The sequence below is a fragment of the Mixophyes fleayi genome, chromosome 2 (genome assembly GCF_038048845.1).
Source record: "Mixophyes fleayi isolate aMixFle1 chromosome 2, aMixFle1.hap1, whole genome shotgun sequence".
Classification (NCBI taxonomy): Eukaryota; Metazoa; Chordata; class Amphibia; order Anura; family Limnodynastidae; genus Mixophyes; species Mixophyes fleayi.
Window position 1 is genome coordinate 67,190,383 of NC_134403.1, and position 15,502 is coordinate 67,205,884.

Genomic DNA, 15,502 nt, shown 5'->3' on the forward strand with positions numbered 1-15,502 from the left:
CGCCTACCTGCTCCCTGATCCTCCGTTCCCCACTCCGGCTCTCATGCCGGCGACTGCGCAGACCGTTTCACCTGTTCTACCTGTCCAGTGCTTCCATTGGCTGCTCTCCTTGAGCGCTCCTTTATAAGGCTCCTCCCCTCATTTCTCAATGCTGGCTCTTCATGTCAGTCTCCTGACCTGGAAGCAGCTCCCTTCTGCTCGATCTGTTTACCCTCTACCTCTGTGTATTGCCGCTGATCTCCGCTTACCTGCTTCACTCGTTAGTGGTAACTGCCGTGGATCATCGCTCTCTACCACTTTGTGTACTGCCGCTGATCTCAGCTTACCTGCTCCACTTGTTAGTGGCAACTATCGTGGATCATCGCTCTCTACCTCTCTGTGTACTGCAGCTGATCTCAGCTTACCTGCTCCACTTGATAGTGGTAACTGCCGTGGATCATCGCTCTCTACCTCTCCGTGAACTATCGCTGATCTCCGCTCAGTAGCTTCCGCAGACCATCGCTCTCCTTATCTCTAAGTGTGTGGTTGTAATTCACCTTTACCTACTCCATCACCTACTCCATCAATTGATGTCAACTGATGTAGTCATCCACGTGTTATCTATCCTTGTGTACTGCCTCTACTGTCATCATCATCCACTCCTTAGTGGTTACCTGGAGCTATCCTCATCTCTTGTGCAGGTTCTCTATCACTTCACACTGGGAACTTCTCAGTGTGAAGATTCCTAGTGCGGGATTCCCTGGTGAAAACCTTCTGCTCTGTTAGAATCGGCGCCTCTGAGAGGAGTGCTGCCAATCCCAGTCAAAATCAACATGATCCCACTCACCCTAGCGGATTCGTGACAGTAAGAACCAGCCATGACAGATCCCAATAGAGAACCCTCAGCTAAAGATCTACTCCAACACCTTGTTGGTAGACTGGAACATCAAGATGCTGTACAAATTCAATTATTACAATGTTTGCAGTCGTTGGCTACCCGCCTGGACACCGTACAAGTGGCTCCTCTGCCTCCTGCTGCAGCTCAGGCTCCGGCCCATCCTGTTGTTCTCGAGGCACCCTCTGCTTCCTCTGCTCTACATTTACCTACCCTTTCCAAGTTCGATGGGAACCCCAAGTCTTGTAGGGGATTCCTGAACCAATATTTAATTCAATTCAAGCTCCTTCCGCAGAACTTTCTCAGCTCCAGATCCAAGGTTGCTTATGTCATCTCCCTCTTGTCAGGGCAAGCGTTAGCTTAGGCCTCTCCTCTCTGGGAGCGGAACGATAACCTATTGAATGACTTCTCTACCTTTATAACAATGTTCCGAAAGATCTTTGATTAATCAGGGCGGATCACCTCCTAGGCCTCCAGTATCATCCAGTTGTGCCAGGGGTCACTTTCAGTGGCTCAATATGTTATTGAATGTCGGATCCTAGTCTCTGATCTTCAGTGGAACGACGAGGCCCTGGTTGCTACCTTCTGGCAAGGACTCTCCGACAAGGTTAAGGATGCACTCTCCTCCCAGGAATTGCCCGCTACTGTGGATACTTTAATCTCTTTATCTTATAGGGTAGACCTCAGGTTACGGCAAAAGTCTTCAGAGAAAGAAACCCTAAGACACCCATCTGTCCAGCTTGCTCCGTTTCCAACTTCCCGGCTCCTCTGATGAGCCCATGCAGTTGGGTCATTCACGCCTAACTCCCGAAGAAAGGGAGAGGAGGATAAAGAATAAACTATGTATCTATTGCAGGGATTCCAAACATCTACAAAAGTTATACCCTAAACGGTCGGAAAATGCCAAACTTTAGCCTGCTCAGGAGAGGTCTGGCTAGGGATATTGAACCACTCTCCAGATTTTTCCTTTTGGCCAGATGTGCTACTTTCCCATCACCCTACAATGCGCTTCTGGATCTGCTCGTTCCTGTGCCTTGCTAGACTCCGGTGCTGCTGAGAATTTCAATTCACTATCGCTAGTGAAACAATTGGCTCTCCCTTCCGTCCCTCTGAAAAATTGCATTGGGAAAAAAAATCTCCTTTCTAATTCTTCCATTAACTACTACTCCTCTCATCTTAGGCCTACTCTGACTTCACCTTCACTCATCTCATTTGGACTGGCCTTTCTCCCAATTTCTGGCTTGGGGCAGAGCCTGTTCAGGAAGATGCCCTACCCAGGTCAAACCTCTGAAGACCCTTCATACCTTACCAGACTCCTCCGCTTCCAATCTTCCTCCCCAGTATTCCTCTTTTTCGCATGTCTTCAATAAGACCTATGCTGAGCGACTGCCTCCTCACAGAGACTGGGATTGTCCCATCGATTTAATACCGCCTAGAGGTTGAGTCTATCCCTCTCTTTACCAGAGACGCTACTGCGAATTATATCAAAGAGAATATGCAATGAGAATTCATTAGGCCTTCTACTTCCCCAGCCGGAGCCGTTTTTTTCTTTGTGAAAAAAAAAGATGGAACCCTGCGCCCTTGCATTGACTGCAGAGGTCTGAACACCAGGACTATTAAAAACCGCTACCCCATTCCGCTGATAACCGAATTATTCAACCGCATTAAAGGAACCAGAATTTTTTCCAAATTAGACCTCTGGAGGGCATACAACCTCATCAGAATATGAGCTGAAGATGAGTGGAAAAGAGCGTTCAACACGCGAGATGGTCACCACGAATATCTAGTCATCATCATCATCACGTTATTTATATAGCGCCACTAATTCCGCAGCACTGCACAGAGAACTCACTCACATCAGTCCCTGCCCCATTGGAGCTTACAGTCTACATTCTCTAACACACATACACACAGACAGAGACAGATAGATTAGGATCAATTTGTTAGCAGCCAATTAACCTACCAGTATGTTTTTGGAGTGTGGGAGGAGACCGGAGCACTCGGAGGAAACCCATGCAAACACGGGGATGTAGAAGTGCTAACCACTATGCCACCATGCCTTTCGGCCTCTGTAATGCCCCCGCTGTGTTTCAGAGTTACGTTAATGAAATCTTCCGTGACCTCCTGTACTCCTCTGTGGTTGTGTACCTTGATGATATTTAAAAAAATTTCTAAGGATCTCCAGTCTCACCGCCTCCTTGTTGCTGAGGTTGTCTCTCAACTTCGTAAGAACCACCGTTATTGTAAACTTGAAAAATGCTCTTTTGAAGCCTCTGAACTACCCTTCCTCGGTTATAATGTTTCGGGTTCAGATTTTCGGATGGACCCTTAGAAAGTTTGGCCAATCCTGGAATGGCCTTGTCCCAACACCCTTAAGACCATACAGCGATTTCTTGGATTCGCCAATTACTACAGATGATTCATCTTGGGGTACTCTACCATCGTGGTATCTCTCACCCGAAAAGGAGCTGAAACCCAGCACTGGTCACCAGAGGTAGTCGAGGCTTTCTCTTTTCTCAAAAAAGCATTTTCTTCTGCTCCTGTTCTGAAACCGCCTGATTTGACACTCTTGTTTTTTCTCGAAGTCAATGCCTCTACTATTGGAGTAGGAGCCGTCCTTTATCAAAGGTCCAGTCAACAGAAGCTTCATCCTTGTGCTTTTTATTCCCGCAAATTTCTACCTGCTGAGAGGAATTAATCCATAGGTGACAATGAAATGCTAGCTATAAAACTAGCTTTGACTGAATTGCGTTATCTCCTGGAAGGGGTCCGACATGTTGTCACAGTCTTCACTGATCATAAAAATCTTCTTTATCTCCAGTCTGCCCAATGTTTAAATCCTCGTCAAGCTCTTTGGTCGCTCTTCTTCTCACGCTTCAATCTTCATGTCACCTTTAAACCTGGTCCTAAGAATAAAAAATTTGACACCTTATCCCAAGCTTTTGAGACCGCTGAACCCGAGGATTTCTTCGAACGTCCCATTTTGGATCCCAAATGTGTCAATGCTGTCAATCCGTCTACTCCCTCCACTCCTCCCCTGGAAAAACTTCTGTTCCTCCCTACTTAAGGAACACACTCCTGATTTGGTTTCATGCCTCATGTTTTACTGGACACCTGGTGGCTCGGAAAACCTTCAAACTAATTTCTCGCCAATATTGGTGGCCCAAGTACCAGTCTGAGGTAAAAGACTTCATATGCTATGTGTGCTGTTTGTGCCCAACACCCCAAATCCCTCTGTCAATCTCTGTTGGGTCTTCTACTTCCTCTCCCGTTACCCACCAAGCCTTGGACCCATATCTCTATGGACTTCATTACGGATGTACCTGCTAGCAATAAATGTAATACCATCTGGGTCATTGTAGATCGATTCTCCAAAATGACACACTTCGGCCCCTTGATCGGGCTACCTTCCTCAGCAGTATTGACTCAGCACTTCGTGAAGGAGATTTTCCGCCTGCATGGCTGCCCTTCGAAAATTGTCTCTGATTGCGGAGTCCAATTTGTATCTAAATTTTGGAGATCTCTCTGCCATCTTCTGGGCATTCGCCTGAAATTTTCCTCCTCTTATCATCCTTCAAACCAATGGCCAGATGGAGAGGATCAATCAGGATCTGGAGACTTTCCGCAGGATCTACTCTTCAGCCAACCAGGACAATTGGGTCGATATGCTACCATGGGCTGAATTTGTGCACAATAATGCCTTTCATGAGTCTACCTCTGCAACCCCGTTTTCTATCATCTATGGAGTGCACACTCGTATTCCAGAATTCTTGGCTTTACTGCCGACTCAGGTTCCTGCAGTCAATTTCTAACGCAAAGATTTCCTCTCCACATGGTCTCAAGTTCAGAGGGCCTTGAAGAAATCATCTACTAGTTATAAATTGTTTGCTAATAAAAAGCGCAGAGCTGTTCCTCTGAAAGTTGGTGACAGAGTATGGCTATCTACCAAGAATATCCGTCTCAAGGTGCCTTGTATGAAATTTGCCCCTCGGTACATAGGTCCCTATAAAATTTCTCGAGTCATCACTCCTGTTTGCTTCAAATTCCAGCTTCCTTCGGATCTTCGGATTGCTAATGCCTTCCATGTTTCTTTATTAAAGCCTCTCATCATTAATCGCTTTTCATCTCCCGTTGCTTCTTCTTTCCATTCTGAACTTCAACAATCGGAGGAATTCGAGATCAAGCAGATCCTGGACTCCAAGTATTTCAAAGGCGGAATAAAATATCTTGAGGATTGGAAGGGCTTCGGCCCTGAGGAGCGTTCTTGGGTACATGCGTCTGATATCAACGAACCTCTTTTACTAAAGAAGTTCCATGCTAAAATCCCCAGGAAACCTAGTCCTAGGTGTTCGGTGACCACCTTTAAAGGGGGAGGTACTGTCACACGCCGGTCTCCCAGTGGCTGCCACTCGGGGACCAGAGCGCCTACCTGCTCCCTGATCCTCCGTTCCCCACTCTGGCTCTCACACCTGCGCAGACTGTTTCACCTGTTCTACCTGTCCGTTGCTTCCATTGGCTGCTCTCCTCGGGCACTCCTTTATAAGGCTCCTCCCCTCATTTCTCAATGCTGGATGTTCGCGTCAGTCTCCTGGCCTGGAAGCAACTCCCTTCTCCTCGATGTGTTTGCCCTCTGCTCCACTCGTTAGTGGTAACTAACGTGGATCATCGCTCTCTACCTCTTTGTGTACTGCCACTGATCTCCGCTTACCCGCTCCACTCGTTAGTGGTAACTGCCGTGGATCATCGCTCTCTACATCTCTGTGGTAACTGCCGCAGACCATTGCTCTCCATATCTCCAACAGCGCTGCAGCAGATCATCGATTAACTGCTCCACTCAGTAGTGGTAGCTGCCGCAGAAAATCGCTCTCCTTATCTCCAAGGTTGTAATTCACCTTTACCTACTCCATCGATTGATGTTAACTGATGTAGTCCTCCACGTGTTATCTATCCTTGTGTACTGCCTCTACCTTCATCATCCACTCAAGCTGCAAAACCCAAATTACCTTGTGGGATTCCCTGGTGAAAATCCGCTATGTTAGACTCCGCGCCTCTGGGAAGAGTGCTGCCAATCCCAGTCAAAACCAACAGGATCCCACTCACCCTAGCGGATTTGTTGGGCAATCGTTGGTGTTGGGCTGTCAGTGAATTTATAGCAGTTTGAAGTTCAGAGATGTACAATCTCAGTAATTTCTTTTCCCCACTGGCTAAACCTATAAGGGTACCACAGTTTGTGGGTACACTTATAGTGTACCCACAAACTGTGTGGACTTCCCAAACTAGGAGGGAGGACTGCTGCAGAGGAATTCAGAACACCAGGATATTATGAGCCGCCGCGCTAAACCAAATCTAACCTGAGCCGCTGTGCTGCTCAGGCAGCAGTTCATACTTCTTTCCCGGCTGGGATGCTTCTGTATTCTTTCACCTCAACCCCTAGATAGGCAGCCGGGGTGTGCAATTGAGACTGCATTCACATGACTGCAGTCTCCTGTAATCTTCTTGGGGTGTAACTTTTTCCCCCTTCTGATTGGTCCTCCATTGTATAAAAGAATGGAGATCTTAACCTCTGTGTCGGTTATACAGCTTTTGCCCTGCTATTGCTGTGCCTGCTCTGAGTCTGATATCCTGCTGCTTGATTACCTGTTACCTTATCATTTGCCTTTGTTTCATGAACCACTCATGCTTGCTATCTGCATTTGACATTTTGGCTATGTACATGGAGTAGTCTTGCTTGCTGTGATGTGAATTTACTGAGATTCGGTGCTCAAATGAGTGTAGCTAAAGTTATCTATATGTGCCACTACACAATAAGTAAAATATAGCAAGAAATGAAGAACACTGTGCAGCGCTCTCCCAGTTTAAAACTAAATATATTTAAATTACACAATTGTATAGCATTCAATATGTTCCAAAACAACATTCAAATTATATCACACATAAGAGTCTTTCAAAATCTTCCCATGTCTTGTGCGAACATCAAGAAAATAAAGATGATTATTCTTCTACAGCATCACTTGCCCCTTTGTAATTACACTGGACTCTTCTTGTTTTCTTCAGAACTTTAACCTTTTAGCCTGACTCCAGTTACTCTTTGCACTGACCCCTATAGTTGGGCTCCAGCCTCCTACTCCTCACTAGCCATCCCTTCCATATAAGCTTTCACTTCTCTGAGTGTAAGTCCTGGGGGCATCCGAGTACCTCTGAGAATATTCATCTCTATGGGAAAGGTGGCTGCTATAGGTGAAACTGTGATGAATCAGGAGTCTGGAAGTCCACCTGTGATAGTGATTTTAGTGTATATAGCTCCAGCATAGAAATCAGCCAAAACAATATCAAAGTGACACAATATGGAGGATGATAGTGGTGAATCAGAGTTGCCCATATATTATTCTGACAGCTAAGCTGTCATGAATATCGCTGATGTAGCTCTCTCAACTGCCATGTAGCAGAATGTGGAACCCCAGGTATAAATTTGCACAGTATTAGAGAGACCTTTTTTAAGTTTTATTGAATACGTTTCTTGCACATGAAACTGAACCAAAGGAAGAAAATAAAAGCATAAAAATGTAGATAATGGAGAGTAATTTAGGTTCTAAAAATATACACAACCCATGGCAAAATACAAATGATATCAGATAAACAGTAACAGCTTAAAGTAACAAATCTATTTATTAACTAAAACTATAATAAAAATACAATAATAACACTTAAAAACAATTAATAGGCAACAGAATCATTGGCCATTCTCCTGATAATATAAACAGAAACTTAAATCATACCCATTAGGAACAAATAGTGATCATATTACTATACATACAAACAGATAAAGTGGTACATTCCTCCTAAGTCAATCAATAATGAAGGTAATAGTGTCTCAAATGTACATTACGGTTCTAGCTGATTTCACGTAGAATGCACAGTGTGGGTGCTCTGTGACAGCAGTCGATCACAGCTCCTTCACCGCAAATGTCAAAATCATTCAAGTTGAACAGTTCCACAAATGTATTTACAGGATAAATTATCCGCTCTGTGTATTTAGAGGGTAAAGTATCCACTTGGTGACAACCATAAAAAATTAAAGCAAAATAGTTATTGATCCATTTGGTATCTTCAAGGGACCAAACACAAATCCAGTACACGGGAAATCCTTTAAAATTCCTGACACATTTCATTTGAGTTAGTCAAACTTTCTTAAAGACTAGGGGGTAAATGTATTAATTTGCAATTTCTGCAACTCACCGATATTCTGCGACTTTAACAGCTAAATTTAAAACAGCAATGAATTTAAGGGCAAAACTTGCCGTTCTAAATTTAGCTGTCAAAGTTGTCAAATATCAACGAGTTGCTGAAAATGCAGATTAATACATTTACCCCCAAGTCTTGCACATAAAACAAATGAATAAAAACATGGAAACACGCTGAACCCACAGTATAAATTTGCACAGATGTTTAGGTGGTTTCACCTGATATCTGGAAGACACATTGGGGTTGATGCAGTTTGCGCATTGTAAGATGTGTGAAATCTCTGTGCCCAGAAAGTGGGCGCACACATATTCTCCCATGTAGATTTGTATGATTCTGACACTTATGCCGGCCTGTGCATGGAGAGGCGGGGTGGGGTTCTAAGGCCAAGCACAGTAAAGAGGGGTGATCACGCAATTGCAAACATGTGCAGATTGGGAAAAAGACGCATACATGCCTGTTATATAGGTTTTTTAAAGTTTTATTGATGCCTATGAGACAAGGGGTAATTTTAACAAATTGTGGGTTTAAAAAAAGTGGAGATGTTGGCTATAGCAACCATTCAGATTCTAGCTGTCATTTTGTAGAATGTACTGAATAAATGACAGCTAGAATCTGATTGGATGCTATAGACAACATCTCCACTTTTTCAAACCCGCAGCCAGATAAATTTATCCTCATGTGTTTTTTGCACATGAAACAAATGAATAAGAACATGGGAGTGAGCGAGATATAAGTGTCTGTAACATGTGTCCATCAGCTAGAGGCATATGCTACTGGTGCTGGCCTGCTTGCATATGGGTGTAAATATATTATTTTCGGTACAGTTTATGTCATTGATTGAACATTATTCAGAATATTGAATATTATTTTACAAATGTTTAAGGTTTATTAATCAATTCATTTCATTGTATTTATCTGCATTGGTGATTATTTGATCTTTACACTGCTTTCCTATCTATTTTCTTTGTAGATTATTTTTACATGCTGCTTTTATGAGTGTAAATTACACCGTTTTCATGCCTCGGGTCCACTGTTTAGTTTATGTCCATTCTTAATCCCCACTGCGTATTTACATAGTAATTAATGACCACAGCGCTTGGGCTGTTTTGTACATTTAATTGCATTATTTTTCTTCTATTATTATGACACATGAGACTGGCAGGTTTGGGAATTAAAGTCATATCGTTTGCAATAACCAATAATGAATGTGCAGGTCTCACCTCACCCACACAGGCTGTGTGACACATCATGAGGACACCTGACAGACACAGACACAGACACACCCTCCCACCTCACTCTCTCACACACACAGCATGAGGACATGTGACCCTCCCACCTCACTCTCTCACACACGCAGCATGAGGACACGTGACCCTCCCGGAAGCGGAAGTGAGGAGAGGAGTGCGGCGGAGGGAGGAAGGAGGAACTAGTAGGTGAGTCCTTATGTTGTTCCCAGGTGGTCCCAGCAGGTGGGTCACACTATATACTGCACCATTATCATCGTATGTACTATAACCAGGAGACACGTGTATAGTGTATGTCTGATGTATCCAGACAGTAAGAGGGAGCAGAGCTCTGTGATGTGACCACACGACGGGTTGTGTTATTGAAAGCCAGAAATATGACTTCAGTGTAGAATCATTACATATTTCTGTGGAGAAGTTGTGTTAGGCTAGGGGTAGGTTTGAGTTATGTATCTTCGTATGCGGTGCGAATGTCTTTACACAGATTATTTCATGACACTACTTCCCCTGTTTATTAAAATATTATAATCTTGTCAGTGCTGAGTGTAGGACATTGGCAAAGTAAGTGATCCAAATCATAAGGTGCTGGTTTTGGGTTTCCAAGTGTAATCACTACCACCCTAATTTGTTATGTTGGTCAGTTGATTTGTTACCATGTCACAGCTCTGCTGTCACTGGATGCTGCCATGTTTCTACTGAAGTCCATCTCAAACTACTAGACTGTATTTACCCACAAACTGCAAATTTGCAATAACCAATCATAATCGCCAATGTATTTAATTTACTCTTGATTAATCAACTATGATTGTTTACTATGTGTAACTGCATATTTGCCCTTTTTTAATAAATGACTCCCATCCACTTAGATTTGGAAGTGGGTGGTTGTGAGTGGTCAATTGTACTATTGCAGATTGTGTAACCTATCTTGTTTGTTTACTTAGTGTTTTTAAAATGTACAATTATGACATGGAGTTTACTTTACTCTCAAGATGTATAGTACAGTACTGTCCTCTTTCAGAGTGAACAGTATGTAAGATCCTAGTTTGCAAAGAGATTATTTTTGATATTTATAAAAAAAAAATCACCATTTTCAAAAGAATGACATTCATGCATGTGTTTGGCAAGTGAGTCTTAACTTGTCCTTAAATATGCATGGCCATTCTAGTGCATGACATTTAATTGTGTTTTTATAGATATTTAGTAGTTTTCTTTGTCATTACAGCTCTCACCTCTCAGAATGCCATTTCGATGATACATTATGTTGGTCACTGCATATTTGGTTCTCGTTGGGCTTCTGGCTTTATGGGCAGTATTGGAGTTTTCTGCTTGCCATTCTAAATCTCCATCCACCAACGGTGCGGTAGGCAACCCTGCTTTCAGACGTTTTCAACATGACTTCTTCAGAGCTTATTTTCCTGCGCTGGCTGCAGACTGGTTACAAGGACCCTACCTGTACAAACTGTACCAGCATTACCACTTCCTGGAGGGGCAGATTGCAATCATTTATGTATGTGGCTTTGGGGCCAGTGTGTTGTCGGGTTTGGTGAGTGCTCCCCTGACAGGACGACTAGGTCGCAGGAAATCGTGCATACTGTTCTGCCTTCTTCTAGCTGGATGCTACCTGTGCAAACTGTCTCAGGACTACTTTGTTCTTCTGACTGGGCGTGTGCTTGGAGGATTCTCAACTTCCCTTTTGTTTGCTTCATTTGAATCGTGGTATGCTCATGAACATTCCGAACATCATGATTTCCCCACAGAATGGCTCCCTGACACCTTCTCGCAAGTTGCTTCCTGGAATGGTGGCATTGCTATTGTAGCAGGAGTAACTGCAAATGTATGTGCAGAGTGGCTGGGGCTGGGGCCTGCTTCACCCTCTGTGCTAGCAGTGCCACTGCTAGGTCTGTCTGTAGCTCTTATGATCTGGGAGTGGGATGAGAGCCATGGACAGAGCAGCAGCATTACTCGGAGTTGTGGTGATGGACTAAGATGCCTTCTGAGGGACCGCCGAGTATTACTCTTAGGCGCCATACAAGCATTATTTGAGAGTGTTGTTTTTATATTTATCTTCCTCTGGACTCCAGTACTGGATCCTCACAATACACCTCTTGGTATTGCCTTCTCCAGCTTTATGGCAGCCAGTGCGGCAGGTTCATCACTCTACCGTCTTGCTACTTCAAAGAAATATCATTTGCAGCCCATGCACATACTGTGCCTGTCGGTACTCATGGTTTTCTTTTCCCTCTTCATGTTAACTTTCTCCACCGGGCCAGGACAGGAGCGTCCAACCGAGTCATTTCTCGCATTCCTTCTCATTGAACTGGCTTGTGGCCTGTACTTCCCATCTATGAATTTTTTAAGGCATAGACTAATCCCAGAAAAAGAACAAACAGGGGTGTTGAATTGGTTCAGAGTGCCCCTGAACCTTCTTGCTGGACTAGGTCTTCTTGTTCTCCATGACAGTGACTACCTTAGTGGTACTAGGAACATGTTCAGTTTGTGCGCTGTCACAATGCTGCTTGCACTTCTCAGTGTGGTCAGCCTCTTCTCATTGGTAAGGAATGACCCTGATCTACGGATACCAAGTTCAGAAATTGAGCCCAGCGGTTCTGAACTATAAATATACTACTATTTAGGTAGATGCTGCGATGACTGACACAACCAAAGTTGAGACGGGTGCTTATATTATAAACCAATGAACAGAGGATTAATTGGGTTGAGACTGAGAGTTTATCTCTTTATGAACTTATGATATATGATGACCAGTACTCTATAATTTTTACCATTCCAAATGGAAGCATGTCTTGTCGGTTTATATGCACTCTCATTTCCAGCCCAAAAGCAGTGGTGAACATTTTTAGCCTCTGTAAGCAAGAAATTTGGTTAGTGGAATGGGTACTAAATAGCGACTGCAGCAGAGTCGCTAACATTTGTTACAAGATATTAAAAACCTGTGCTAAGAGCACTTATAATGTATCAGCAGCTGTCATTCTTGTGTATGTGTTTAATGCCTATACTGTGTGGCACCGTAACAAAATTTCATTGCAGAGTTCCATATCATTCTATAAAGATAGATATTCTACAGGTGTGCAACACTGTTAAATTGAAGCGTTTTTGATAACAGGATCTCATTGTGTCCTAGTTTTTATGTAAACTCTTATATTGTCAAAGATAAACTTCATAAGGAAAACAAATATGGGGTTAAAACAAAATTTCGTTTTTTTAATGCAAAATAAGTAGCCATGGTTAATTGTATGGTGTATTTTGGACATGGACTACTTAATAAATTCTGTCCCAAACATATACTAGATATAAGGGTCCCGTTTGGAACTCTTGTAATGTGAATTGGAGAGCTGTTTCTGAACTCTGCAGGGCTAAGTCCGTACATACCTTTTTTAATAAAGCTCTCTTGAAGCGCTATAGTTGGTTTACGGTATGCTCCTTCACAGCAGGCAAAACAAGCACAAATCCTAGTAAACTGGCTCTCTTATTCTAGGTAATGTGGAGTTACCCATTTCATATATGTATGGTGCAAGAATCAGTAAGGCTTGTCAAAAAATGGGCAACCTATTTAAATGTAAAGGTAGACAATGTGAACATTTAGGCTTAGTACCACCTTGAAAATAATTTTGTCTTAAAATGCCACATACATTCCATATAGTCATAAGAGTTGCCAGTTCAACGTGGTTTCTATCAGCCTTCAAGCTTATGTAAGAAGATATTGTACATAAATACACATTTTACCAGTAAAGGGGGTAGCAGTAAAGTTAAAAGGTTAGAAACCCCTTTTGATAGTCTGAAAGAATGTATTGAAATATTTGTTGACTGTTAACACCTTATCCCAGCATCCTTAAGGGCTTTTGTTTGGGTACACACTATAGTGTTTTCAGCCAATTATCGGGCCAAGCAAAAGATAAATGACCGATACCACAGTAGTGTGTACCCTGCAACAACGAGCGATTATCGTTTCAAAGTCCATCGTATCACTGAACGAGATTTTAAACTGAACTAAAAATCTCGTTCAATGATTGAAGGATGCCGTTCCTATTCTGCAGTGTGTCTGCACTCAAGACCGCAGTGTCCATAAATCTCTATGGGGTAAGGAGTCAGGATCTTTTCAGCCGATGGTAATGACAGATGAAGAGCACAAATCTGAAGGCAAATCGTGTAAAACTTGTGTGTACACAGAAATCGGCACGCTGATTGGGACTTTTTTCTTCTTTTTTTTAGTCTCTTGTAAAATTGCTAAAAATATTGCTTCGTTAGAATTTTCCTGTAGTGGGTACCCAGCCTTAGACTCAACATGTTTCTGCACTGCAAATGAATGTTAATAGAAGGGTCATTGATACGGTTTAGTTTTCCTTTTTTAAAGAGAACGTGTCACCTTTTTGATATATGGCCCTTTTCATATAGTGTGTCCTATGTTTACCAAGGAGATAGAAAAAAAAGTGTTTTTTAACTATTCGTTAGGGGTAAAACCATACGTAATCTCACAACATGATCACCTGAGCTGGCACATAGGTTTTTAACTTACATTTGACTAAGGTCAGACCACCTTTTAGTGACCAGTCTTAATCTCTTAGTTGAGTAAATGTTCCCAGTTCTGAAGTGGACGTGAATAGAACTACCTCTAGCTAATGTGCTCATCAAAACGATCCGTGTATTTCTTGTATAGAGGAAGGGGGACCCAGTTCTATAGTTGTTGTTTTTCAGGAATGGTTTGGTGTCTGTTTATACATTATAATTAGGCTTTACTCATAGCATGATGCTAATTAGATTTTTAAAATGACAAGGCTGGTACACTTTAACTATTTTCATGCCAGCTAATGTAATTCTTATTGTAGCAAACTATGCCCAGATAAATATGTATCTTTCTTTAATGTAAAAAAACAAATATATTGTACAGACATTAAAAACAAGGACAGCCTTGTCTTCCATGCTCCTGTGTGCAGCTTGATGAAATAATATGTCTATGGCTGTTTTGTAAAGATAAATAAAATGTCCAAAGAAATAATATCCATCTGGATGTAGCCTTTAGCAGCAGCTGGTACAAACATGGTGTCATGTGAATTTGTACATCGAGTTGCGAAGGCTCGTTTATGTAAAGTATCAAAGCCTCCACCATCGCTTGTTCAGGAAAGCTTTAAAGGTAAGAAACACTGTAATAATGTTTTGTCCCACTACCTCTTGGTATTTTGTGCAGTAATATATATATACTCCATGAACATAACCTAGATTCTATCCTGACAGTTTGCTAATGTAGAGTCTTTGGTTGGGTATTTGTACTACTTGGTATTGCACATTGCCTAGTCTAACTTGCAAGTCTTCCTCATACAATTTGGAATTGTGTAGTAAAGTATGATCTCATAATTACCAGTTTTCCTTAATTAATAGGGAAATACCTCAGGTATTGTAGACTTGTTTTTTTGTTAAGACCAAACAACAGCACGGCACTACTTTTTGTTGCATACATTAATATTTTGGATGGGTGGTGATTTAGAGATTATTTTGTAGCCACAGGACCAGGTCCAGGATGCCTTGCAATCATTGATTCCACTATAAACTAATCTTTCTACCAGAGTATTCTAAAATGTGAGACCATCTGTCTGACATTTGTATACAAAATGCCCACCTGCCTCCTGGGAGAGTGCTCATTAAAAACTGTGTCAAATCTACTCCTTGTCCAACATGCTGTCTCTCTATCCAGGTCCCCCAACCTCTCCACACCAGTGCTTCTCAGTGGTGGAATGTGCTGATTTACAGGGGACGGTGACAATGGAGAGGTTGAACTCTACTCAGCAGAGCGAATAGCATGCCAACCATCTAGTTGGATTCTTTTGCAGATGAATGGATGGGAATTTGTTCTCTATACATTCAATAGCAGGCTGTGTTTATATAGTTAAATAGCCTATGCCCCAATGGTGAGAGGCCTTCTTTCAACCAATTGATGGATACAGAGACTCTTGTTTGGAGTAAATCGTGTTTAAGTGCATCTGCATCTTGCATGCTTTTCTTTATACCTGTGTGACACACAAATCAATAAATAAAGATGGCATATTGATCTAGGAAATAACAGACCTATTGCAGTAAGGGATCTGATTGTGGCATGGATACATTAACAAATGCCTTGTTTGGATGCAGTACC

General features: G+C 42.4%; 1 protein-coding gene across 2 annotated transcripts; it reads left to right on the top strand.

The window, feature by feature from the left end:
- Positions 1-9,466: 9,466 nt before the first annotated feature.
- On the top strand, positions 9,467-12,333 carry SLC61A1 (solute carrier family 61 member 1). Of its 2 annotated transcripts, none has more exons than XM_075199167.1 (2): positions 9,467-9,549; positions 10,583-12,333. In XM_075199167.1, the coding sequence occupies exon 2, from the start codon at positions 10,619-10,621 to the stop codon at positions 11,975-11,977; it is 1,359 nt and encodes a 452-aa protein (XP_075055268.1). In that variant the 5' UTR covers positions 9,467-9,549; positions 10,583-10,618; the 3' UTR covers positions 11,978-12,333. The 2 variants fall into 2 exon arrangements, with proteins under 2 accessions (XP_075055268.1, XP_075055267.1); XM_075199166.1 differs by having other exon boundaries at positions 9,490-9,585.
- Positions 12,334-15,502: the final 3,169 nt, after the last annotated feature.